Below are 26,641 nucleotides of genomic sequence, written 5' to 3'. Positions count from 1 at the left end.
CATATGTTACCTAAATTCTAAGAAGAACTCATTATAAAGGCAGTGACCCAGAGTTTAGGGAGAGAAGGATTAATATTTACATAGTATGTGCTTTACACATAGTATCTCATTTGACAATGCTGAATAAACAAGGAAAGTTTGCTTTTGGTGTGTGTGTGTGTGTGTGTGTGTGTGTGTGTGTGTGTGTGTGTGTAAGAAAGGATAAGCTCTTTAAATCAGAGATTATAGTGAGAAAATAGCAGAGGTCCCAGGACTAAAAGAACATAGCTGATTGCCACTCTTGAGAAATTAAAAATTAAAACAAGTAACACTAATGTAGACTAATATTCCTAGAACTTGGGAATAAAATAAAAATAATAGATGTATGTTAACCTCACACAGCATAAGTACATTATTAAAGTGGGGATCAGAGAGAACCTTTGATGACTAAAGAAAATATTGTGAAAAGCTGTTAACTCCTCAAGATGATAAGAATCATGGAAATTTTAGGAGCCCTCTGAATGTTAGGAGAGTGTTTTGGCAAGAATGGTGACAGTTACTTTGCAAGATAGAAATCCTCAGGGGCAGCCAGGTGGCGCAGTGGATAGAGCACTGGCCTTGAAGTCAGGAGGACCTGAGTTCAAATCCGGCCTCAGACCAAACACTTGACACTAGCTGTGTGACCTTGGGCAAGTCACTTAACCCCAATTGCCTAAAAGCAAAAACAAACAAACAAAAAAGACAAATCCTCTGCACTCTGAATTATCACTCTTCCTCCTTGCACTTTGTCTCAGTTCAAATATTTGGATTTGAAAATGTTGAAATTTGTGTTTAATTAAAATCTAAATTATTTCCTAGTTTCTTTTGATCTCTTCATAAAAGAAGAAAAAAGTACCTCTTTGGTTACATTCAAAGGTATAGTTTGCCTTTTTTAGAGGATTTCATTTTTGCTTTCTAGATAAACTTTCTGGTGACAGAATAAAGCAAGTCATGGAACACATCTGGAAACTTCAGGAGTTTTGCAACAGTATGGCTAAGCTGGATATCGATGGGTATGAATATGCATACCTTAAGGCAATCGTACTCTTTAGCCCTGGTAAGATAACGTGCAGGACTTACTACAAGGCTTCCATCAGATTTTTAGTGTGTATGTCTAGTGAGTTCCTAAGCGTTCTGAATGACCTCTTTCCTGCCTACGTATGTGTTTAAGTCACCTGGCTTCAGCTGCTGTGACCAAGTGGCTTCTTCAAGTGACATGATGTGTGTTTTTCACTTTCAAAAATTTATTTATTTTTAGCATTTTTTAACAGTTTTGAATTTTATAGTCCTTTCTGCCCTTCCCCACCCACTAAAAGGCGAGCTTATAGAGTTATATCAGTTATACATATGAAGTCATGCAAAACATATTTTCACATTAGCCATATGGGGGGAAGCAAGAAAAATAGAGAAAGCCAGAAAATCATGCTTCAGTTTGCACTCAGAGTTCATCACTTCTCGCTGTGGTGGTGGAGAGCATTTTTTCATCATGAGTCCTTTGGCATTGTCTTGGATGATTGTCTTGTTCAGGGTAGCTAAGTCTTTCACAGTTGATCATCATTACAGTATTGATGTTACTATGTCCAGTGATTTCCTGGCTCTGCTCACTTCACTTTGTATCAGTTCATATAAGTCTTCCCAGTTTTTTCTGAAACCATCATACCTGTCATTTCCTTTTTTTTTGTTTTTTGGCCAGGTAATCAAGGTTAAGTGACTTGCCCAGGGTCACACAGCTAGTGAGTATCATGTGTCTGAGGCCAGATTTGAACTCAAGTCTTCCTGACCCCAGGACCAATGCACCACCTGGCTGCCTCCCATTTGTCATTTCTTATAGAAAAGTGAACTTCATCACAGTCATTTGCCACAACTTGTTCAGCCATTCCCAGTTGATGGGCATCCCCTCAATTTCCGTTCATTGCCACCACAAAAAGAGCTGTTGTGAATATTTTTGTATATATTATGAGTTCTTTTCCTTTTTCTTTGACCTCCTTGGGGTACAGACCTAGTAGTGGTATTGCTGGGTCAGAGGATACAGACAGTTTTATAGCCCTTTGGGCATAGTTCCAAATTGCTTTTCAGGATATTTGGATCAGTTCACAGCTCCAACAGTACATTAGTGTCCCTATTTTATCACATCCCCTCCAGCCTTTGTCATTTCTTATAGATATGAGTTGGTGCCTCAGAGTTGTTCTAATTTGCATTTCTCTAATGAATAGCGATTTACAGCATTTTGTCATATGACTATAGATCGCTTTGATTTCTTCTTCTGGAAACTGCTTGCTCATATCCTTTGATCATTTATCAATTGGCAACTGGTTCATATTACCAATTTGACTCGGTTCCCCGTATACTTAAGAAATGAGGTCTTTATCAGAGAAACTTGCTCTGATAAAGAGCAAGACTTCACAGAATTTTTCTAAAGAAATTTATAAATATTGTATAACATTTTTGATATTAAATGAAATGATGTTTTGAGCTGCAGTGATTAGGTTTTTCTTTCCCCACAGCAGTTAACAACAGTTTGCCAAAGTAATTCTTCTCTCTTTCTTCCTTCTCCCTACCCTTGATCTAGGCCCTCTTAGTAGTAAAATATTGTTAAAAGGAAGAAGGAAGTGGTAAAATGGTGTGAGTAAATATATTCAAAATAGGTAATTATGCCTAATAGTACCTAATTATATTTTGGAATAGAGACTGATTTTATGTTCTTTATCTCAGAACTCTTCATAATACAGTATTTTACCATGTCTCTGAATATATTCCCTATAATAAACTGGGCTGGAAATATTTTAAGTTATTCTGCAGAAAAGCTTTCTGTTTTAAATAATTAAAAATTTGGGTCCTTCTTTTCCACTTTCAGATCATCCAGGTTTGGCCAGTACAAGCCAAATAGAAAAATTCCAAGAGAAAGCACAGATGGAGTTACAGGACTATGTGCAGAAAACCTATTCAGAAGATACATACAGGTACATAAACATAAGTATGCTGATCTGGGGGAACTGGAGATGATTTTAACAAGTTCAGAATCTGGATAGTAAATGACTTCAGGCTTCAGAGTTTCATTACAAATGTACATTAAGTTAAAGTTGCTTAGCAGATGGTGAACATGATTATGTCATTATAATTTTATTCACTCTTGTTATGGTAATATGCTTTTAGTAGTGTGATGTAGTGGGATAATCAATGAATCAGGAATCCAAAGACCTGAGTTCTAGTTCTTTATCCACTACTAGCTAACTGTGGGTCTTTAGTCTTCTTCATGGTAAAATGAGAAATTGGAAGTGAATTACTCCTGAAGTTCCTTCCCAGCACTAGCATTTTATTATGATGAGTAGGATTTGGAGTCTCACATGGATCCCTTTTGCTCAGAATAGGCTGTTCTAGTAAAAGGCCTCAAGATAGAGGGTGAGTGGGAGCAGCTAGGTGGCTCAGTGGATAGAGCACCGGCCCTGGATTTAGGAGGACCTGAATTCAAATGCGGCCTCAGACACATAACACTTACTAGCTGTGTGACCCTGGGCAAGTCACTTAACCCCATTGCCTAACCAAAAAAAAAAAAAGATAGAGGGTGACTGGCCAAAGAGCTATGACCTTAAGGCAACATCTTTTGATATATGGATGTATTTCACCAAAAGAAGTGAAATCATTCCTCTACAAAGGAATGGGGGTCTACAAGTAGGAACAACAGTAACCTCACTCATGGACAAGTTTGTGAAATTGTTCAAATGACAAGTTATTATCACACCTAATTTTTTTGCTAGTTAGGATTTGTTGTTAGAACCAGGACTCTGGGACACTGTGCATACTCCGTAGTACAGGCTCTCATTGCCTCTCACCTGCACAAAGAGCTTCCTAATTGGTCTCCCTGCCTCCAAATCTGTCCTCCAGACAGCTGCTGAAGTGGTTTTCTGAGAGCACAGGTCATCTCCCCCCGCTAAAATTGATTTTCAGTTCGTTCCATTGGCTCCTGTTACCACTATAATCAAGTACAGACTCCTCCATTTGATATTTAAAGCCTTTTACTGCCTGGCTTCAGCTGACCTTTCCAGGTTTATTCTGTATTACTCCCCTTCATGTACTCTTCAGGCCAGCCAAAGTGGCTTTTTTTTTTCTCTTCCTCTCACAACACAGTCTGTGTCCTACCTCCCTACCTTGACATTGACAGTACCCCTGGTGGCACCCAGAGTGCACTCCCAGCTTATTTTTCACTCTTATAAAATCTAGATGTCTTCAAAGCTTATGCCAGGTGCCAGCTTCTTCATGTAGTCTTTCCTGATCCTCCCAGCTGCTTGTGCCTTCCCCATTCCACAAAAAAAGAAAAAACTACCTTGTTTTAATTTTGCTTTTTTTTGTGTATGTGCGTGTACACACACACACACACACACACACACACACACACACACACACACATTCTCTCTCTCTCTCTCTCTCTCTCTCTCTCTCTCTCTCTCTCTCTCTCTCTCTCTCTCTCTCTCTCTCTCCTCCCTAAGAGGAGGGCCTGTTTTAATCTTTCTATCCCTAGGGCTTAGCACAGTGCTTGGTACATAGTAGACACTTTAATAAATGTTTGTCTATTGATTGATTACAAATTAGAGTGTGTAAGGTCACTGTAAAGAACTCTATTCAGTACAAGTCTGAACATGGGTGTCATGTTACAGTCACTGAGAGACCCAGATATGGCCGTAATTCTGCTTTGGCTGGGGAATGAGGACTGGGGCTCTCTAGTCTTGGGTGGCAAGTCCAGTGGCCGCACTGATACAGTGGTGCTCCCTTTGCTTCCTGGGCCCTCATTCTAAATCTGTCCAAGAAAAAATAAGGAGGACTCTGGAAGTCGCAGTACTTGTTTTGGAACCAGAGGATCCTGACTCTGCCACTCTCTCTGGGTCTCATTTTCTACATGTGTAAAATGAAGAGTTTGAGCTAGATAATATCTGAGTTTTCTTCCAACCATAAATCATATGGACTTATTATCAGATTAACTAAGGTGTGACTTTCAAGTAACTTTTTTTAATAATCACCAGAACTTATCTGTTCAAATGTGTTATCCCATTGGGAGACTCCCATTTATTCCAGAGGCTCCCATTTCCCAAAGCATCACTGGCGCTCTTCATTGGGAGTTAATTTCAGTCTTATCCTTTGTAATGTCCTCAGTGGTGGCCAGTTGTCATCTTTGGAGTAAGTATTTAATTATTTAGAAATAGCCCAGTGTTCTTCACTTGGTGGCATTTACTGAGTCCCTGCTCGCTTGGTCTCACCAACCCTTCTCTGAGGTCAGTGGTAACTGTCACAGAGGCAGTGTCATTTTGGCTCTTAGAATTTCAAGCTGGAAGTGACACTGTCATTGCCCGTTCATTTTACAGAAGAAACCTTGAAAGAAGTGACTTACCCAAGGCCACGCAGCCAAGAAGTGGGGGAGGCAGGGACCTTCAGGAAGCTGTGATGCAGACAAGAAAGTGCAAAGTAAAAGAGAGCACCAGTGTACTTTCCCTGGAGTCCTGCTGCCTCGCTGTAGTGAAGTGTGGAAGATTCGAATCCAGGTCCTCAGCCTGCACAGCCAGTGCTTTTTTCCACTGCACCAAAGCTCCTGGGTCACTGTTGTCTCTCATATCACCCCCTGAAAAATGGGGACTCGATGTCAGGGACTGTCACTTTTTCTTTGTGTGTCCATCACCCAGCGTGGTTCCTGGCCTAGGGCAGATGTTCCATAAGTACTTGGTGACTGATCTGTCTCAAGTCCTAGATGCTGTGCCTTCCGATACACCCTTGGTTCCCAGACCACACTGTCAGTTCACACTCAGCTTTCAGCCCACTAAACCCTTCCTTACACCCCCCCTTTTTTTTTCCCCAAATGAACTGTTACAGCCACATTCTACCTACTTGTATGTAAGTTGATTTTTAACCCAGTTATAAGACTTTGCACTTATGCTTCTTAAATTTCAGGATACTAGATTTGGCCCAGTATTCCATTTGGATGATACAGTTGGAGCCAGAAGGAGCCTTCAGAGTCATCTGGTGTAACTTCCTCATTTTACTGATGAGGCCCCTAGAGATTAAGTGATTGCCCAAGGCAGGGTGATTTGATCCCAGCTTCTCTCAGTCCAAATCCAGTAATTGTCCACTACTCTGCTGCCTTTTTGCTAACTCCATTCACCTCCCTTTTTTGAAAATTTTTATAATATTTGTCCTTCTCCAGGCCTGTAGCATTTCTTTTTCTTCAGGTTTTTCAAATATCACTGATAGTCTGATAATCACAGTCCTATCTGCCAATTCTTGCCATGCCTGGTATGTAGTTCACCCAGGCCCAGCAACTTGCATTCATCAAAGGCAGCTAAAGTATTCTCTTACTAAGTTTCTTCTTTCCTTGGGTCTCTGCCATTTTTTTCCCGTCTTTTTTAGTCCAAATATCTTTTTACTTGGTAGAGAAAAACAGAAACAGGACCATTGTTGTCTAATGTCATCATTCTGTCCTATCCCTACTTTGGTGTCTGCAGAGAACATAAAAAGTCCTTTTTGTTGTCCACCCTTCTTGACCAGCCCTAGCTCATTCTGAGTTTTAGCCCTCCTGACACTGTTCTTCTATATAGGACCAGTCCATGACTTGGAATTCATTATTACTTGACCTGGCTTGTATCTGATGCACATGTCATTTTAAAATCTTAGTTGATTGATTATATCCTATATCCTTAGACAGGCCTCCCTTTTTCTCCTTTTTTGGAACTTGTTTCTTTATATCATAAGAATTTCAATATTGAGAGTTTTTCAGCCATCTGAGGCCACCATTCCTCTGAACCATTAAAAATGTGCTCTCCCCAAATCTGGCTTGCATATCAGAGTAGGCCCATCCTTCCCCTCCTTCTTTGTCATGAAACAGATGGAGCAGTCACTTCCACTTTTCTCAAAGTTCCCATCATTTCTACCCTAACAACCAGTTATTCTTTTTGGATGGGCATCAGGTTTAGAATTAAGTTTGCTTTGTTGGTCCTTCCATTTTTGAAAAATTAAATGACCAGTAATGCATGTCAATACATTGTTAGCTGATCTGGCTTTGGTAGAGCAAGTGCTGTAAAGAGGTATATGTGATCTGTTTCTCAAGTACCTTTCTCTGTTTCCTCCTTCCCTCCAGGTGGTCTGTAGTCTCTTCTGATGGCATTATCAGCTCTGTTTCCGCCCCTGTTGATCTTCACTAGAATATCCTCCTCCAGTTCCTGGTTTTCCTCACTATATGACTCTATCTCCTTAATACATAATGCTTCCTCTCTCTGTTACTCGCCCTGTGCCTTTTGGATAAGATGTACCCTCCTTGATCCACATTCCAATCCCAGGTCCCATCCCACCAAGTCTTAGCAGTAACTTTGTATGTGTCTCCTGGTGTTAGGATCTCTTGCCATACTGCTTTTTACCTGTACCTTTCACATTTGTATACACACGTGTCTCTTAGGAATTACTGCCTATCCCTACTGCTGTTTTTCTCCTACACTGTAGCTCCTCTCTGTGATACCTAGCTTGGTGAGTAAATGTAGGCATTTTTTTTCTCTCCCATTAACAGCAGGAAAAGTTTTATTACAGCCTTTGTGACTGTCATCTAAGGACCAAACTAGCTAAGTTATGAGCAAGGCTAATCACCAAGATGGATGTTTTGTAGCCACAGCAATCCGTGATTCAAGCTGGGGTGAAGAGCACTGGCCTCTAGTGATAGCAGAGAGGATTCCCACCTCTGTAGAGCCAGGGCCGCTCTGGTATCTTTCTGGGTTTTTTTTTGGGGGGGAAGGTGGTGTTTTTGTTTTTGTTTTGTTTTTTGGCAAGGCAGTCAGGGTTAAGTGACTTGCCCAGCGTCACATAGCTAGTAAATGTCAAGTGTCTGGGGCCGGATTTGAACTCAGGTCCTCCTGATTCCAAGGCTGGAGCTCTATCCACTGCACCACCTAGCTGCCCCCCTGCTCTGGTATATCTTAAAATAAAGATACAGTGCTATGAAAAGAAGCAACAACCCAAAGAAGGAGGAAGAGGCCCCAAAGTAACAGTGACCATCCCTTTCTAGCTGTGATGCCTACAGAGTCTCATTTTCCTAATGCAGTGCATTTCTCTTCCAGGCTGGCTCGGATTCTTGTTCGTCTCCCAGCGCTTAGGCTGATGAGCTCCAGCATTACTGAAGAACTTTTTTTTACCGGTCTCATAGGCAACGTTTCAATAGACAGCATAATCCCCTACATTCTGAAAATGGAAACTGCAGAATACAACGGCCAGATAACAGGAACGAACTTATAGTGGGAACAACACATCTTCATGGATCAAAATAATTTTCATAGAACCAGTAACCACACCATTAAGATAAAAAGAAAATAAAAATAGGGATATTTTGGTATGTACAGATATTTCCCGTATATTAACCATTTCCTACCTGGTTTCTTCATCTAGGAGGCCCCAACAGTAGCTACTGAAAGCCTAGGCTCCTTTTCTGCCACAAGGAATATTTTAATGACTTTTGATTTCTGAAAACAAAAAACAAATAAGGTGTCAGATTTCTGAGCAACCTTTTAACTCACTTTGTACTTAGAAGTTGACAGAGGGCAAAAAAAAGTTTTCTAACGTCGGAGACTAGTATTAAAGAATACTGAAAACCATATCTGTATATGCATATATACCAGGGCCCTTGGGAATGTTTAGCAGTTAATTACCAGGGTAATGACATAAGCACTTTCTGAGAACTTCTTGTCCACTTCATAATGTTATCAGCATCCTGCCTGTGAATAGGCAAGGAGAAAATGATGTATATCCTTGGCCAAAATGCTGATAACTTCTGTGAAAACTTAGAGGAGGGACAGAAAAAGAGACAATCATTTCTACCTAAGGCAAAAAGGCATTGCGAGTTTGGATGCACATGGTGGTGGTGTGCATCTTGAAGGTCCTCACAGCTACTGAGAATGTGGTTTATTTGCAGCAGGTCTACAGCACAATTAGCGGCTGAATGACTGCCACAGCACTGACCCTGCAAGAGCGGTCAGTGGTCACGAGCCCTGTGGAGACGTGAACATGACCACAGAGCCACGGCTTCTTTTACTAGCTGGCTCTCTGGATTGCAATGCAATTAGTCAGTGATTAACTGCCAAGATAGATGTTCAGCCTCTCCAGTAACTGAACGTATCCCCAATCTATTCCTTCCTCCTATTGGCTCCACAGTGCAGTGGGCATTTGGTCGGCTTCTGCAGGCCCACAGTGCCTCTTTGATCAGTCCCAGATAAACAGAATCAGATGAGTAGAAAGTTTTCCTCCCCCTGCCTCCATTCCCTGAATTCTCCCATTTCATTTTACATTGATGTCCCATTTGGGTTGGCGTTCAGAATATTGGCTATTTTTAAAAAATCATGTGCTCCTGCAGTTAATGACTAATTAATTGTATTAAGGTTACTAATGTCTTTGGCTTTTGTACTGGAGAAGTAACCCAGAAGTATCAGGATGTTAATTTGGTATTGATAAGTTCCTACTTAAACTGAATAGAATGAGTGACTGGGGATTTTCTCTGTTGTCATTCAGACACCAGTCATATTGTTTTTATTGTGTCTTCATCAAACTGCTTTGATAAAATGTAACCTTTGTATGTGTAAGGCCAGTCACTGAGGTGAGCGCACCGGCACCTAACGTGCACTTTGTGGGCCTGTTTTTATAGTGGCCTGTTTCACACCTTGGGCTCCTGGGTGTAAGGATCAAGCAAAGAATGTGTCCACTGTTACTTTAAAAAATTAACAGCCCTAGGTGATGTCCAGATAGAGCGTTTAAATTAATTCAGAAGGATGTAAATAAGGGCAAAATTGTAGATTCACCACTTTTTGTTCCCTTTTTGTGTTCATGCAAATTAAGAAAAAACACCCTGTAATGTGGAGTTTAGTGTTGTGTCCCTTGACAGATGGGTCTATTAGCGATCGCAGATGACTCTTTTGAGGTAATGAATGTTGTCTTTAAGTAGCTAGCAAAGTTACACTGGTTTCATCATTAAGACTTCTTCCCTGGCCACACTTGTCCTTTGGCTCACAGGTACGGCTTATTCCTCATTTTGATCTGCCACATTCCAGTAGCTCTCTTTTCATAACAATTGGACAAATTAACTGCCCAGTATTATGTACAAGGTGTAAGAGAAAACTAATCATCCCTGGCACTAACACAGGCATCCCTGTTGTCCCCTGGGCCACTTTGTTAAATGAGCTAGAAGTTGCCGTAGCTTTCTGGAGTCAGTTCAGAGTCAACCAAAATTGAGTATTAGCCAGTCTTTAAGATAGCCATTGTTAGTGGGAAATTCATCTACTTAAGACATCAGCCCCCACTTCTAAACTCCAATTTTGGTGGAACACCTCATGGTATTAAATGTGACCATTTAAAAGTTATGTAAATATAAGGGGAAATAATAGAATTTTTCTGCTTTTGGTAAGGTTTATTTTGTTTTGTTTTTATTGACTCCCCAATGTTTTGAATGATGAAGGAAATTTGGCCAAAATAATGAAGTTGATGGCTGTCTGTATCAGTATAAAGGATGTTGGTAGATAACACTTGTAACCAATAGGTTATCCCACAAAAAATAATACCCTTTTTAAACGCAGGCACACTAATGAGCATGTGGGGCAGTTCTAGAAGAACAGCGTCTGTGTTGAGTCTTTCATGAGGCGTATTGGCTCTGAGCTCCCTGTTGGTAGTGGTTTTGATCAGTGATGAGACAGCAATTGTTGACGCATGCTAGTTCACCTGATTCCTATTTCATTTGAGGGTTGGGGGTGGGACGTGCTTTCCATTTTCATTATGTTGTTTTGATTAAAACTGTCTTATCAAATTGGAGTTAGGCCATCATAAGACTTAGAATAATGTCCCCAGAGCCAAAGTTATTTCAACTCTATCAGAAGAATGGAATAGATGCTAACACTTTGGGTAAAGAAGCAACCTTTAAAAAGGTGAGGATTTGTGCTACAGTGACTTCATAGTGCCTGCAGAGACAAGTCACTTTAGGTCTTTCTTTGTTTACAGTATTTAAACATCCCTGACAGTGCTGACCAAATTGCTTCTAAGGAAACAAAATATTTTAAGTTTTTGAAACATTCTCCTTAACGACCAGAGTCTTCTTGGTTCAATTATCAAAGAATAATTTTCCATGGGTATTATTTCAGTTGAATGACTTAAATTCTGTCCTATCAGAAATTGTCTAAACTAGAGCCTAGGTCAAAATAGCCTTGATAGTCACTTTATTTTCCGCAGTTGGGCAGAGAAAAACACTCATGGGTCATGACTTCTTTTAAGGAATTCCTTCCAAAAGATTGGCCTCAAACTTTGACCCTTAAGTTATTACCATTGCTTATTAATAGAGCTCATGAAATACTAAATTTAGCAAGAAGAGAGATCAGTTCTCTATCCACTAAGTAATCTGAATGGTAGAAATGAAAGGTTTCTCCAGACAGTGAAGTCCTTTTAATCTACATTGATAAACAGAATCCCTTCAAGATGGAGAGTGGTCTTAACAGTGGCCAGATAGTTAACATTTAGCTGTTACTTAGTTTCCTGGGATAGAGCCACAAACACTTAGTTTTTTTTTCTTTTTCTTTTACAATTTATGAGACATTTCCCCCAGTTCCACACATAAACATTCTGATAAAGTGCAGTCATATACCTAGGAAACATGAAGTTGATATCCTTTCTGATAATAGAATATGCCTTAAGTTTAAAAAAAAAAGCCACTCACTTCAGAAGTTCAGTACCTCCACTTAAAGAAAGATGTGGCATCTGGGTGATAGGAGAAATGATTGCATCCTGTAAACCAAGTACATAGAAATTACCAGGAAGAAATTTGATTCAAGAGAATGAGTGCTTCCAAGCATTTTCTTAAAACCTGAATGCAGGGAGGGCTACCGCCTGCTTCTCTGATTGGGAGTGGGGTGGAGGGGGTGGCGAGGGGAGACACTTGAGAGAAAATCTCGAAAGAAGCTTGACCCTGAACACCCTTAAGCTCAACTAGAGGACCAAAGAGGCAAAATCTTTGATGATATTTACACCATGGCCCTATCAGCCAGGCTTCCAATCACTGCCCTCTGCTCTGCCACTCTTGGCTTGCCTGAAAAAGGACTCTCTCCAGAGAGTCAGTAGATAGACGTGGCCTTCACAAACACATGCCCTGAACTTCTTCTGTTAAATAAAACCTTGCTTTGAAGACTGTGATAGCACCAGTGGGTTTTAAAAGGCAGTGGTACTGACACTTGGAAAAAAAGATTGGAGTGGTCTAAATCATATAAGAAAAGAATTACAGTTTCCCATTTCTCTTAGGTTTTACAAAGCTCAGAATTCCAAAAACAAGACTAAGAAAGCATTTTTAGTAAATGTAACATCATTTTTCTAGTTATGAAATTTGTGGTTATGAAGATTTTTTTAAAATATTATTTATTGTCCAGTCCTTTTCCAAGAATGTGATGAGTTTTGAGGTTGTGTTGGGTTGTGTTTTTTTTTCCTGCAACTTAAGGTATATTGTGTGTTAGATGTGTTCTATAATTCTCCGATTTGGGGATGATTTTTTTAGGTTCTCTCAGAGTCAGTATTAAATGTTAATTAACTTTAGGTTTATGATGCTTTAGATGGCAGGCTAATGACAGTGTGGCTGTATCTATTCTACTATGGGTGTCTTTATGCTTTAGCATCCTGTCATATAATTTATTTGTGTACACACTACAGACCTAGATTTTTAATTTACTTCTAGGGTTGATGCACAGAGCTGTAAAAGGTCTGGATATGTGTAGTGCATTTAGTCTGGGGGAAAAAAATCCTTATCCTTCTGGCAAAATTATATTAGAGATCCTTCTTACAATCCATGATTTGTTCCATACCACATGTGTATAATGTAGGTGTTTTTTTTTTTTGAATCCAGGATAGCTCCAGTTCAGAAACAGTTCTCTATTTTGGTAGCTAGACCTCTTCCTGGGAGTAGAGTCTGGGTGTGAATTGTCCCTATTTTCCATTGTAGATACATTACAGTGACCCTCCTCTCCCCCCCAACATTTCTTGGACTCCACAGCACCATCTCCTGATGTAGCTTAATTGGAGCAGGTTCTTGGTTCCTTATGAGGTGACTACCTTTTGGTCCCAGTTGGCAGGGTAGAATACTTACTCTGCGTGCTTCCTCCTATCTCACTTTTTCAAACCCTTTGGATTATGGGGGATTCTTTTTAAAAGAAATATCTTAACTCAGATTTAAAGACAAAGAGAGAGAGCCCTAATAGACTTGGGGCTATGTGGGGGTGGGGTGGTTTTGTATGCAGGTTTATAAATATCTTCTTTTGTGCCTCCCAAAATTGTGCATTTCTGCATGTCCTGTACTAGAAATCACTTCAGCAACTATGTATGTGTACAGATTTGTATGTACGTGTGTATGAATGAATGACTTTATAAGTGTTTATATCTTATATATATGTACAGTGTAAATATGTGTGTATGTTTATATATGTATATTATGTATACAGATACGTAGCCATGTATTCAAACATTTTTATGTTTAAAGAGAGTTTATGATTGAGTTGCTAATATGAGCTAAATTGTCTTCAATGTTTATACAATCCCTCAGCATTGGAGGTTTTCCTAAACCTTTTTATATTTTTCTTATTTGAGTGGTTGCTTTGGGGGGCAGTACACCACCCAGGGAAAGAAAAGTTAGCTAAGTCCTAACTGTACAAGTTTAAAAAAAAAAGATGAAATAAAAACTGTTCCAGTAGAATGCACATGTCCATCTATTCCCTATCTATACTATATAGTGGAGGATAATGGCTTGAGTTCAGAGGGCATTGGGGAAGGAGCATTCTAGTTTACTCTATCTAGAATAGTCTTTCTCCCTGTTTTCTTCAGTGCCTAACTGGAAGAACAGGAGGATGTGGTGTGTGAACAAACTTCTCCATTTCCCAGAGCACACTGGCAATAACCCACCCCAGCTGCAGGAATTCTCCTAAAAAAATAACATTTGCAGATTCAGTGATGAAGAGTAGCTTATTTCAATGATGTGGACTCAGCTCCCAAGTGTGGTATTGGTTTTCCACTCTTGCTGGTGCATCAGTCAGAAGGATCCTTTCATGATGAATATGTCTGCTGAGGGTAGCTGTTCTCTCTAATGTTCCAGATGAGGAGGGGTTGGAAGAGGTCAGGGAAGGGGAGCGAGCAGGAAAAAAAATGAATTAAGCAGGGGCAGTTCTGAAAGGTGACATATTTTTTTTCAATCAAGTATTCCTTTTTGGGGGAAGGAAAAAAGGTGTGAATATTGTTACCACTGTTGACTTTTATGTAGCACTTTGTTTAGCTACCAAACTGAAATCCCATTTAGTCACCTGAAGTCAGCTGAAGGAGTTTTCTGCCCGTAATTATGCTTAGTTTTAAATTCAAAGCCACAAATGGCTCTAAAACTGCTTTGTGTATGTACCCATAATGATAAATGCAGAACTATCTCTGTCAGATTCCACACTAATGCTTAAAAAAAAAAAGTCATGTGGATTTAAAAGAACTTACACCTAAGGAGAAAACTATCCTCTCCATCAACCATGGTACAGTAAAAAAGATGGCAACATTGTAGCTGAATTCAGTTATGGGAAGCTGGCTTACAAAAAATATGTAAAAGGCAGCATGCTGGAACAAACATATTAGTGGCTGTGAAGAAATGAGAGAGAGAGAATCACATACTTTTTTTTTTTTAACATAAAACAAATTGCGACAGAGACGATTGAATTGTTCAGGCACTTTATGAGAAAATCCTAAATCATGGCTATCTCTAATCAGAGGAGGCTGTGGGGTTACTAGTTTTCAGCATTTTAGGTTTTATCCTTTTTAATAACAGTCATCCCATTGACTCTTTCTAAGGGAAGGTGAGTGAGAAGAGATGTACAAAAAATGAAATTTTGATGACTCTAAATCCAATTTTAAAAAAAAACAAATTTCCTTTAAAAGTAAATTGATCCTGCTGAGACCATTTCAAAGAATAAATAACTAGATTTTAAAGAGAAGGCACTCACGTCCAGAGTGGTGTGATGGGTGGGAAAAGAAGAGTGTGGCAGAGTTTGGGTTTCTTTTTTAGTGGCTGGATATGTTTTCGATTAACCCCGGAAGTCTAAAGTGCTTGTTTTGTGTATTTACATACACGTAGCACCTAGGAAGCTATGCCGGAGCAGATCGACTAGCGTGCATTCTTCGAATGTCGGCTTAGTGTTTTAGGATGGTATTGCGGAAAAATAGAACAATCGTTTAGGTGACCATGGCACCATGAAAATCAATGCGGCTGTCACATAAAATTCAAGCGCTGGACTGTTCCTAGAGCGGCCCTCTGTTCTCCAGAAGACTTTGTAACCTCCCTCCCCGCCCTGGTTTTAGGACTGACACCCCGTCCCCTCTCTGTGGGCCCAAGCTCGCCCCCTGGCCTGAGCTGCGCCTGAGGCTGCATCCTCAGACCAGCCAAATAGCGCTGCTCCACCTGTCGGGCGTGCATTGCCTCGGGACTTTTCTGTAACTTCCGCTCCTCTGCGTTGCAAGCGGTGTTTACGCCGTTACATTTGAATGCCAGGTTTCAAACCTGCTGGAGGCTGTTGCTTTCTCCCAGCTTTGTAGAAATCGACTTTGTACGTGTGATGGCATCTAAAAAAATAATATAGCATGTTTTTTTATCTGAATTTTATAATCTAATCAGTGTCTTCAAGACATGAAGAGGAATTTGCATTGTTGTGTTTGTATATAGAGTATTGCAGTGCATGAATTAGCTTATGCATTTTATTAAATGCTGTTTAAATGTGGCATTATATTGTTGTGGCTTAATACTACTACCTAAATGAGGTTTATACTATTAAAAGTGAATTACAAATGGAAATGTATCTTGACTTTCTTTTTGCATTGTAATAGAATGATGGGCTGTATGGACTCCCCCCTCCTGTTATTTGAGCACTCTTTTCAACTACTCCTAATCTGTTTTAGAAACTATTAAATTATTCCTATGAAGATGGTGTTTCCTTCCTATCTAAAAAAAAATTTTGCTCTGTATACTCTTTCTTATAAAGACTTATACTCATGGAATCAGTATTTTTGTAGAGCAGGAATGGACTTTTAAAGACTAGGTAGTGCAGTGACTAGATCACCTGCCCTGGAGTAGGAGGACCTGAGTTCAAATCCAGCCTCAGACACATACTAGTTGTGTGGCCTTGGGCAAGTCACTTAACCCCAATTGCCTCCCTAAAAAATAACTAAACGGAAAATAAAAACTACCTAGTCCTACTAGAAAGGGAGCCTGCCATTTCAGTCAGAGAGCCTGGGCTCAGGTACCACCTCTGTCAGAAGCCAGATAGCTCTGAGGAAGCCCTCATCTGTAAATGAAACTATCAAGATTACCTATGAGAGAAATGATTATTAATAGCCAATAATTTGGGGAGATCCAGAGTTCTCCCTTTCTTCCAAAGACCTGATTTTAAAAAGTTCAGTCTCTTAAAGAACATCTGCTGATAGTAAGATTGGACTAAGATCTCACCCTGATACGGGTAGGGGTAGCTATTGGGTTCTGCTCAGGCTGGCTCAGGCAGAAGGCCGAGGCTGGTGTGGTCGGCCTATAGAAATACTCCGTCTAAAGCTGAAACCGACCTCACTCTTGGCACCTCGTTTTAATACAGCCTGCCTCCCGTTGTGTTAACCAATCAGAGTTGACTGCCACCCCTCAAGAACACCTACTCTTAAAAGGGTATATGAACTGTCAGCCCACTGCCCTGATTCGGCCAAATGAGGTGCTGGCCTTATTAACAAAATGATTAAATTAGGTAGAAACCATGTATCTTAGTCTTTTTAATCACCACACATATTTCACAAGGTTATTGGGAGGAGTGAACAATAGAACATTTGTAAACTGTTTTGTAACTCAAAATACAATATATGAAAATGGCATGGGTAGTAATTAGAGGACTGACTGGCCTTAGAATCAGTAATCCCAGATTCAAGCTGTGACTGACATAGATTACCTGTGTGCCCGTGGACAAATCACTTAACCTGTCACCTTTCTACCAATTTAAGTTGTAGAGAAGTTGCCACATTTCCAAGCAGGGACTTCCCTTTAAACATACAAATACACACACACATACATATGTGTATGTGTGTGTGTATATGTATGTATGTATATAATCTGTTATTTGTTCCAAATACATCACCAAACACTGAGTAACCAGGGATAAACCATTTATCTTCTTTGGGCTCAGTTTCTTTATCTTCAAAATGAGAGGGTTAGATAATAATCCCCATAGTCCTTTTCTGGTTTTAAAATTCTATTCACTTCCCAAGATCAAAAGGGTAATAAGTATAAGAGCAGGGATTCAAACCCATGTCTTTTGAGTCCAAATACAAAGCTTTTTTTATGTGCCCTGCATTAATAAAACCCTTCATTGCTTTCATACCCAAACTACGGAGTGATATTAATGACCATGGAACAAAGGGCCTGTAGAGGATAATAAAACAAAACCTTTCCCGTCCATGGGGATTCCTTTCCAAGATGCTACGATCTGGCGTGAGTCGTGTCTGACCCTTCATGACCCCCTTTGGGGCAAAGATACAGTTTACAGAGGAGGAAACAGGCCAACGGTGAAGTGACTTGCCCAGGGTCACACAGCTAATAAGTGTCTGAGGCCAGGTTTGAACTCATGAAGACGAGTCTTAGCGGCTCCAAGCCAAGCCCTCGATCCATGGGGTCTCAGAAAGAGACAGACTCGGCCCTGGGGGACGGAAGACACATCATTTACCGGCTTTGCGTGGTCTGGTGAATCTACTCCAGATTAGAGATCTTCCGGAAGTAGGGGGGATTCTGCTTGGTTATGGAAGAGCACAGACAGAAATGACGGAAAAGGATGAATTACCAAGCATTCATTGACGTCTTAGGGGTCTAGTTAACTGCTCATGGAAGGTGGCCGGGGTCTGCGCTGGCTGGATGATTGACAGATGGGGACAGGAGAATAGTGTTTCTGAAGGAAGAGGCGGGGGGGGGTGAGGAGGGAAGACGCTTGACCAATAACCACGTTCTAAATTTGGACAGCCTGACTAAAAATGCAAGCATTTCCTGGGGCTCCCGTGTGACACTGGTGGCTTGCTTTTTGCACGTGTGTTCAGAAATCATAGAAATGGGAGAAGGGCTCTTGCAGACCATCCTGCCCCCCAAGCCCTACCCCTCTCACCGCGGACCTCTGACTCCGAATGCTGCTGCCCTCCAAGTACGCCTCTCTGCGCTGCACCAAAGACGTTGGAGGCAACTTAGATTTTGGGAAGGAAATTAAGGTCGTACGTATCGGGCTCTTCCAGAAAACGAAGCCTGCCTCACTTTTTTCTGGGTAAATCTGTCCCATACTCCGGAACGTAGGAATGACTGACACAAGTAAAGTCGCGCTGGGCGGGAAAGGATCAGGAGGCGCAGACAGCCCTGCCCCATCACGGTGCCGCAGCTGAGAGCCTCCGAACCACAACTCCCAAGCGGCTTCGCGGTGGCGCCTGCGCAGCGTCCAGGGTCGTAAAGTGCGCAGGCGTGGGAGAGCGCGGTCGGGAGCCTTCGCGGAACCACATTTCCCAAACTGCTTCGCGGTAGCGCCTGCGGAGTTAGCGCGAGTCTGCGCAGTGAGCGGAGTGCGCGGGCGGCCAGGAGCCCGGGAACCATATCTCCCAGAGTGCTTCACGGCAGCGCCTAGGCCTCGTCCGCGGTCGCGGAACTAGCGCGAGTCTGCGCAGTAGGCGGGAGTCCGCGGGCGCGTGTGGCCTGGCCTTCTGCAGTCTCGCGCCCGCCGCCGCCGCGATGGTGATGAAGGGGCGCTACCCCATCCGCCGGACCCTGCAGTACCTGAGCCAGGGCGAAATCGTGTTTAAGAGCTCGGTCAAGGTCATGACCGTGAACTACAACACCCATGGGGAGCTGAGCGAGGGAGCCAGGTCAGTGAGCCGGAGCCTGGGGCGTCACTCCCGGCCACCTGCACAGGCTGTACCCATCTTACAGATGGAGAGACTGAGGCGCGGAGAGGGGACTCATTAGCGAGCACCCTGCCCGCCTAGCCTGGAACTTGGGACCAGGGGAAGAGCAGTGGGTGCAAATTCTGCGGCTTTATATCCCGGGCGACCTTGGGCAAAGCAGTGACCTTTACCCCCTCGTTGTTTTCAAGGACCCCAGCATTCCTTTATCAGTGTATCCCTGCCCGTGGCTCATAGGCATAGGAAGGCACCTCAGAAACTCCTCCTTCAAGTCACCAAGCATTTCTTAGGAACCTATTAGGAGTATAATTCAGCGTGCATTTATTAGGCACCTACTAGAAGCATAATTCAGCATGCATTTATTAGGCACCTACTAGGTGCGTGGCACCTTGCCGGAGTTCATGGTTAGTTCGCCCCTCATTTTACAGATAAAGCTGAGGCCTGGTGGGTCTCCTGCTTCCAGTTCCAAGGTTCTTTCTGCTGTACTTCGCTGGGCTCGGGGGCATCTTCACTGGCTGCCCCCCCACACCCAGCTTCCTCGGCTACCAGCGACAATCCCACTGGGCGCGGGCAGCCGTCCTTGCCCCCCTTAATTCTGGGGCCTTCCCTCTGGGTTATCTCCCGCTTTTCCTGTCCGTATACACTTGGCTTGTTTGCGCGTTGTTCCCACCCCAGACCCCCTCAGCCTGGGCTTCTCCCCGCAGGGACTGGCTTTCTCCTTTCTTCGCGTGCCCAGCACTTAGCACCTTGCAGTGCCCGGTTGACTGCCAGATCGGTTATCCGAAGGTGGGATTCTGCCCAGCTGTGCCTGCCACTCAAGAGCCTCTGGTGGCTCGTTGGCGGGCATTAACCTTGGCGTTCAAGGCCTCCGCCGGCCGAGCGCAGTGGGAGCTCTCACTGCGCCCACGCAGGCTTCTTGTCCTCCCGCCAAAGCGAGTCACTTGCTGTGTGCCTGCAGTGCTCCCCTTGATTACCTCCGAGCCAGAAGTGAGCGCTCCCTCCTTTGTGTAATCTAACACAGCGTCGCGTTGCTCTTTGTACCGCTTGCTGCTGACCCTGTTCAAATCTTGTGTCTTCCGGAAGGGGGAGGTTTTGAGTTGGGTGTCTTTGACTTAAAGCATTTCCTGTGTAGGAGGGGGCCTTGAGTAAAGGGGGGGGGCATTAGCAAGCCTTGACCCAGCTTGGGAGCTGCCAGATTGCTTTACCTGGACCAGAGAGCCTGAGTTGGAGGTTACTTGAAAGCTGAGAAATTTGAATTTCACATGGAAGGAGGGCTATTGCAGAGGCTTAGTTGGAAAGGGTGTCAGGTGAAAATGGAATTTAAGGATGATTTCTGGCTGCTCCTTAAGGGCGGTTTTCTCAGAACTGGGTATGGAGTTCAAGGTCTTGTATTTGAATCCTTCTTCTCTTGCTTACAACCCAGGTTATTATTGGAGAAGTCCCCTGCCCAACATCTCTGTGCCTCATTTTCCTCATTTGTAGAGGGCTCAGACTTGATCTTCCAGACCTCCTCCAGTTCTAAATCCTGTGACCTCACTATCATTACAACTAAAAAGCAGGCACTTCATTTGAGTTAACAGAAAAGTCAGTGACCCATTTAGCACATCGTCACTGCACCATCTTGTCACGCTTTTTTTTTTTTAAATCGTAGAGGACAGAAGAATCCAAGCAGTGGTTATGGGAGGCCACCTTCCATGATACTCAAAAGGTCTTGTCTATGTCCGCCCCAGATCTTTCAACATTAACTCAGAAGGTACCTCAGAAGCCTTGTGGTCCAACCTGTTGTAGACCAAGAAGTCCTGCATTAGTGACAAGCTGGTTGTTGTCCTTTTGTACTCAAAGAGGACCAAAATGACATGACTGTGCCAGGGGTGCTGTTGAGTGTGTCCCACTGTGACTGATTAGACCAGTGTGAGCTGGAAGGCCCTGCCACAGGTCAGACACAGATACTCCATGTGAACATTTGGAATGGAGACTCTCTAAATTTGTGCATTTCACGTTTCCTTTGAGCTGTTCTGCTTTGCTCGTAGAGCACAGCACCTTCTTTGATATGGGCATGCCATGCTGGGCAGTCCTGTGCCAGCGTCTGCCACGTCTCTATCGTTACCAGAGTTCTTCAGAGAGACCTTGAGAGTGTCCTTGTGTTGTCTCTTCTGACCTCCATGTGAGTGCCTGCCTTGCATGAGTTCCCCATAAAATGGCCTTTTAGGCAGATGGACTGTTTGGCATTTGAATAAGGTGGCCAGCCCATCAGAGTTGTGCTCTCTGTGGTAGGGTTTGAACACTTGGCAGGTCAGCTCAAGAAAGAACCTCTGATGCTTATCCTGCCAGGTGATCTTCAGAACCTTCCGAAGGCAGTTCAGATGGCAGAGATTCCATCTCCTGGCATGGCACTGGGATAAGTTCATATGGACTATTTGTGCCTGACAAAGACTTAAATCTGACAGCACTTGGCAGTCCCAGGGTACAGATTCAGCACGTGAAAGGACCTTACAGGTTAACTAGTCCAGCCTGCCTGTTTTACAGATGAGGAAACAGACCTAAGGGATTAAATGACTTGCCTCAGTTCACCTAACCAGGCCACCACAGGGCTAGTGGGAAGAGGTCCTGTGCAGCCACCTGCATTAGGTTATCGGCGAGGAAGGCATGGTCATCATTTAAACTCAAGTCCTTTGAATCCAAAGCCTTTGCTTTTTCCTCTGCCCAGCTGCCTAGGTCTGCAACAAATTCACTCTCGAATGGGGAACAGAATACAACAAGTAGAATGTTCTAGGGGCAGAGTCAGGGCCCCGACAAGGTGCCCTAGAAAAACGTGTGGAAGGAGAAAATAACTTTCCTGTTCTCAGCTATCGAAGATACAGGCCCCAGCTTCTTGCAGGAGCTGGCCTCTGTAGCAGGTGGGGGTGGGGACCATCTTCATCCTCTCTGGTCCAAGTGCTCATTCAGTGCTGCTGCCCACCTTTCCCACCACAGCGAGCTTGATTTTGATTGCCTGGGTCAATGTCAACAGTTGTCAACAGGAAATTCTGAAATGTGGCCCTAACCCAGTATACCTTGACCACACTGTGCCTTATACGGCAAAGCCCCCATGAAGCTGAGAGGATAGGCATCACTCACTGTTCTTTTGCCTTCTCTAAAATATGAGAAAAGGGAGAGGAAGGGCCCGAGGTCCCAAGGTAGCTCTTGGAGCTTTCTTATCCCCGCTGCAGCACCCTGCACATGGTTTACAGGTCTAAGTCCATGGTCACCCTAGCCATGAGCTTCAGGGTTGGTAGCTTTTGGTATAAAGCCTTCCCTAAGCTCTTGGTGTTAGAATGTAGCCCCACCTCTGCAACAGATCACTCTGGCCTTTGTTAACAAATCTTTTTTATCACAGAACCTTGGTTTCATCATGTATAAAATGGGGATAACACCACCTCATAACTCAGTGGTTGCTGAGGGTGTCCACTAGGTGTCACTGTTGTACCTCCTACTATTTTCTTTACTGGTTTTCTATTTTTCCCCTTTGTAGGAAGTTTGTGTTTTTCAGCGTTCCTCAGATTCAGTACAAAAACCCCTGGGTGCAGATCATGATGTTCAAGAACATGACACCATCACCATTTCTACGCTTTTATTTAGGTGAGTGGTCAGGGCTGGCTGCCAGACCCCTTCCCCCGGGCCTGGTGCAAATGTTCTTATTGCAGGACTAGAGCCCAAAAGCTCACGTTTGTCACCAGACTCTCTTCCTACAATAGTTACAAACACATTAGGGCCTCATTTGTCAGAAAGTGAAAGTGATTATTCTCCTCTGCCCTAACTTATTGAACCAGTGACCCTCTAGTAGCTCTGTGTCACCAGCCCAAGCCTCATGTATTTTTTTAATAAGACACTTAATAATGTTTGAATTGAATCTGTAAAATGAAGCTGCCTTCTGGGGTTTTTGTGAGGCTCAGCTCCAACAGTAGGACTTTGGAGTGTTAACTGCCCCAGATGGGTAGTGGGCATTCCCTTAGAAGACTAGCTTTCTTCAGAGAATGTGCTTAACTCCATCCCTTCCTTCTCCACTTCCCAACGGCTGCCTTCGTGTCTCCAGCAGCGCCATGTTGGTTCTCCCTTGTATCCCTTTGGTTGGTGTCTTGGTACCAAACGTGTTAAAGCTAGGACGTGGTCTTGTACAGACGTCATGGCAGGGTCCTGCTCTGTGCTTCTTGTTCTCTAGATTCTGGTGAACAGGTCCTGGTGGACGTGGAAGACAAGAGTAACAAAGAGATCGTGCAGCACGTCAAAAAGATCCTGGGGAAGAAGGAGTAAGTTGCTTGGTGCTTGATCAGAGATCAGTCACCTTGTTAACCTTGAGGACCAGAGGAGAAGATAGAAAAGAGAGGGTTGGTATGGAGAGGAGAGCAGGGTAGACTTAGCTGTCTCGTGGACACGTTGGTGGCCGCGCCGCAGCCCTTAGGAGATCCAGGCTGTGTGTCAAGCTCCCATCTTCCCCAACGTCCAGGGCTAAAGGAGAGAAGAAAGCCCCCGTGGCCTTGGTGGGCACCACATCTTCTGTGGTGACTCACTGTGATGGGTGGTAGTCACGGGGATTGACGCAAGTGCTCGCTCTATGATGGGTGCTAAGTAAGGGCTTTAAAGACATTGTCTGGTTTGGTAATCAAGAGGCTTTCTGCCCCATTAATCAGGTTGGTTAGCATCCGTTTCCCAAGGATTTGATAAAACCAAGGGACTGTGACATTGTCTAGCACGTTTTACTTAACAGATTTCAATTTTTGAGGAGTCACTCATCTTAAAAAACCTGACCTGTGTGTAGTTGTGGGCCACAGCCACAACTCGAGTTTTAGAATTTTTTCAAGAAATAAATGTCTCCATCATGCTTTTGCTACAACTCATCCTGAATCTAGCTTGGAATCATAGGCTCCTCCCAGTGAATCTGTCTCCTTTCTTGAAGTTTTCTCAGCATTAAACCACCCTTGACCTTTGCCCCTTGACTCTCCTCAGTCCTTTAAAGGACTTCAAATAAGATAGGTAATGAAAGTCTACCTTTCCAACTTCCCTGATCTTAGGGCTTTCTATATATGTAGCACAAAAAAGGGGAAAGGGGAGGGAAAGTTAGCTGATGGCTTGAAGCCTTTTTTTCTCTAATCCAGAAGAGATATCTTCCCCTTAATTCACTTTAACGTTTCTTCTCCATCAGCTTTTTCTAGCAGGGAGTTAGTGACTTGATTGTATACAACAGCTGATTTTGCAAACCCTTATCCTGAACAAAATGTCTCAGTTATAAATAAAAATTTTGTTAAGATGGATTTAAGCTGGTTTCATCGTAGGCATGTAGGGAAAAAAAGTCCTAGGAAACAAGAGATTGGGTGAGGTAATGCTTAGTATCAGCATTAGTGTGCATTCCTGTATGTATCAAGATGATATGTGAGAATTGGGGGAGTGAACACTAGTTTGCGTGTCGCCTCGGAGGAAAGTACGTCTGGCAGATGACACAGGTTCGCTGTGGATGATGTGAGGCTTCTGCATGCCACCTCTTCTGGGCTTGTTACTGTGGCAAAGCAAAAGACTGACTCTAGGCCTCGTTCCAATGATGAACAATGAATGTTTCAACAGAGAGTGCCGGTCATCATTGTTTCTCTGAGAGAAGGAATGTTAACAGGAGTTTTCATCACTATATTTTAAAAGGGGAATGAGGCACAAGTCCCATGATAAATCAGGAGTGGAGCAATAGAACCTAGGTTTGTACTTCTATTCCAACACCACCATCAGTAAAAACTTGGGTCTGTGGTTGGTGAAGAGGCTACTGTGGGCACAGTACAGCACTTCTGGAGAAGCCAATTCTCACCCCTCTTTTTTGTTATTGGCTCAAAGGAAAATTATCTTCTTTTTATTTCACTGGGTCTCATTATCTTTGTTCTTTGACAGGGAAGTCCTCGAGATGGAGGAGCTAGAGAAACAGAAGCTTTCTCACCCGGCTAATTTTGGACCCAAAAGATATTGCCTGCGGAAATGTATCTGTGAAGTGAAGGACAGGTCCCCTGCCCAGCCATTGTGCCTTTGCCCAAAGAGATGACTGGCAAGTACAAAGCTGCTCTGAAAGCCAGTGCTCAAGACTGAGGGCCTACGGTAGAGGCTGCCGACTCCCGGGACATCCGAGCCTGGGCGGAAAGCCAAAGCCTTGGAGACCGAGTGATGGAGAGACAGGAACTCACATGGTCTCAGCAGCTGGTAAGCTCCCAGGCCTCCCTCCAGAGCCCAGGAAAGCCTAAGCTCCCTGAGATTCAAAAAGGCCTGTTTTAGATGCGAGCACAAGGCTAGAGAGGCAAGAAGACAAGCAAGGCTGGGGGATTTCAGTGAAAAGACTTAGTTTGCTAATAAAACACTTTATATTGACTTGATAAATGTGACTTCCTAGTTCTAGAAGACAAGGGAGCATTTACATAAGAAATGTTTTACTGGGTAGTGAAAATGAAGAGACTGCCTAGGGTCAGTATCGTTGTGTCTTGCCCCTCTGTAAGCCTCTTTCACCAGAGCTCTACATGGCCTGATTCCAAGTCGTGTCTCCTTCTCCCACTCCCGTACTCTAGTCTTTATAACCACAGTACACCTGAGTTTTAAGGGCTGCAAGAGGAGCTACGAGCCCAAGTAATAATGGGGTTTCAACGTTTATGGGACAGTGGCATGAGGAGTCTTCAGAGTCCTCATGAAATTTAAGAATTTGAATTGCAGGGTTGTAGGGATGATAATCTAGTATCAGCATTTCAAGTAAATTCAGTTTTCTGATCAGGGCGGATTTAAACTTCAGTCAATAGCAATCTGTCACATACTATTAAATACATTGGACACAACTGTGTGGAGATGTGTTCTAAACTGTTACCAGTTCGCTTTTCAAAGTTGGAGTACTCCTTTAAGGCATTAAAACCTAGAAATATGTAATAAAGATTTGATGTTTACCTTCTCTATGATGACTGGATCCTGCCTGTAGTTCCAGGGTTATCAAGAGAAAGAAACAAAGTTCTGTGAGGGAAACTAGCAGTAACCAACCAGGGTCATTCTAGGGGGTGCAACTGGAAACCCAACTCCATCTTTCACTAGTTGGGTGTCTGTCCCCTGGTCTTGATTTGCCATAGAAGGTATTTACTTTAAGGCCTTTCCCACTCAGTGGGAATCTGTTTCAACGCATCAGCAACTGGTAGGTCTTCCATCTCCTTTATCTTCCCCAGACCAGATTCTGGCAGCTAGGCGTCCAGTGAAGAGCATACCAGCTTGGAGGTAAGAAGACCCGAGTTCAAATGCAGCCTCAAGCCACTTAGTAGCTTTAATGACCTGGGCCAGGCAGTTAACCTCTGTTTGCCTTAGTTTACTCATCTGTAAAATGTGGATAATCACAGTACCCACCTGCCAGGATTGTTGCGAGATGATCACGGTAAATGCTTAGCACGGTGCCTGGCACACAATGAGTACTATATAGATATTGATTACTATGTAGCTAGGTGAAAGGAACCTAGTAACATTAAACAAAACTAGGGAAAGGTATAATGGGAGAGTGGGGCTTGAGGGCAAGATGACTAGAGCTTGTGGGAAGAGGATTGTTTTAAAATAGATTAAGCTAAAAGTAAATGAAACATAGTATTGTGTTTGCAGAAGAAGAGGAAAATATAAACAATTTAAACTTTAAATA

At 43.0% G+C, this 26,641-nt stretch overlaps 2 protein-coding genes and 1 long non-coding RNA gene across 6 annotated transcripts in view; 2 read left to right on the top strand and 1 right to left on the bottom strand.

The window, feature by feature from the left end:
* The window catches only part of NR2C2 (nuclear receptor subfamily 2 group C member 2), a 116,249-nt gene extending 100,381 nt beyond the window's left edge, over window positions 1-15,868 (top strand). For 3 of the 4 annotated variants that reach the window (XM_078152223.1, XM_078152221.1, XM_078152222.1), the window contains 3 exons: window positions 938-1,075; window positions 2,873-2,978; window positions 5,373-8,096. In XM_078152223.1, the coding sequence (XP_078008349.1) occupies window positions 938-1,075; window positions 2,873-2,978; window positions 5,373-5,904 (776 nt within the window). In that variant the 3' untranslated portion in view covers window positions 5,905-8,096. The other variant, XM_020981121.2, reaches the window with a different exon arrangement.
* On the bottom strand, window positions 14,735-18,646 carry LOC144456754 (uncharacterized). The gene is made up of 2 exons (XR_013485822.1): window positions 18,208-18,646; window positions 14,735-15,639 (listed from the first exon to the last, which is right to left on the bottom strand). It is a non-coding gene; the product is annotated as an uncharacterized LOC144456754 (long non-coding RNA).
* Window positions 18,647-18,725: 79 nt separating this feature from the next.
* MRPS25 (mitochondrial ribosomal protein S25) lies at window positions 18,726-25,920 on the top strand. Its single transcript, XM_020981126.2, has 4 exons — window positions 18,726-18,942; window positions 22,490-22,596; window positions 23,177-23,264; window positions 24,886-25,920. Exons 1-4 carry the CDS (start codon window positions 18,809-18,811, stop codon window positions 25,031-25,033), a joined length of 477 nt encoding a protein of 158 aa, XP_020836785.1. The 5' UTR covers window positions 18,726-18,808; the 3' UTR covers window positions 25,034-25,920.
* The last annotated feature ends 721 nt before the right edge of the window (window positions 25,921-26,641 follow it).

The sequence above is a fragment of the Phascolarctos cinereus genome, unplaced genomic scaffold (genome assembly GCF_003287225.1).
Source record: "Phascolarctos cinereus isolate Bilbo 61053 unplaced genomic scaffold, phaCin_HiC Scaffold_4;HRSCAF=312, whole genome shotgun sequence".
NCBI classification, from domain to species: domain Eukaryota; kingdom Metazoa; phylum Chordata; class Mammalia; order Diprotodontia; family Phascolarctidae; genus Phascolarctos; species Phascolarctos cinereus.
This window is presented reverse-complemented; position numbering and strand designations above follow the sequence as displayed.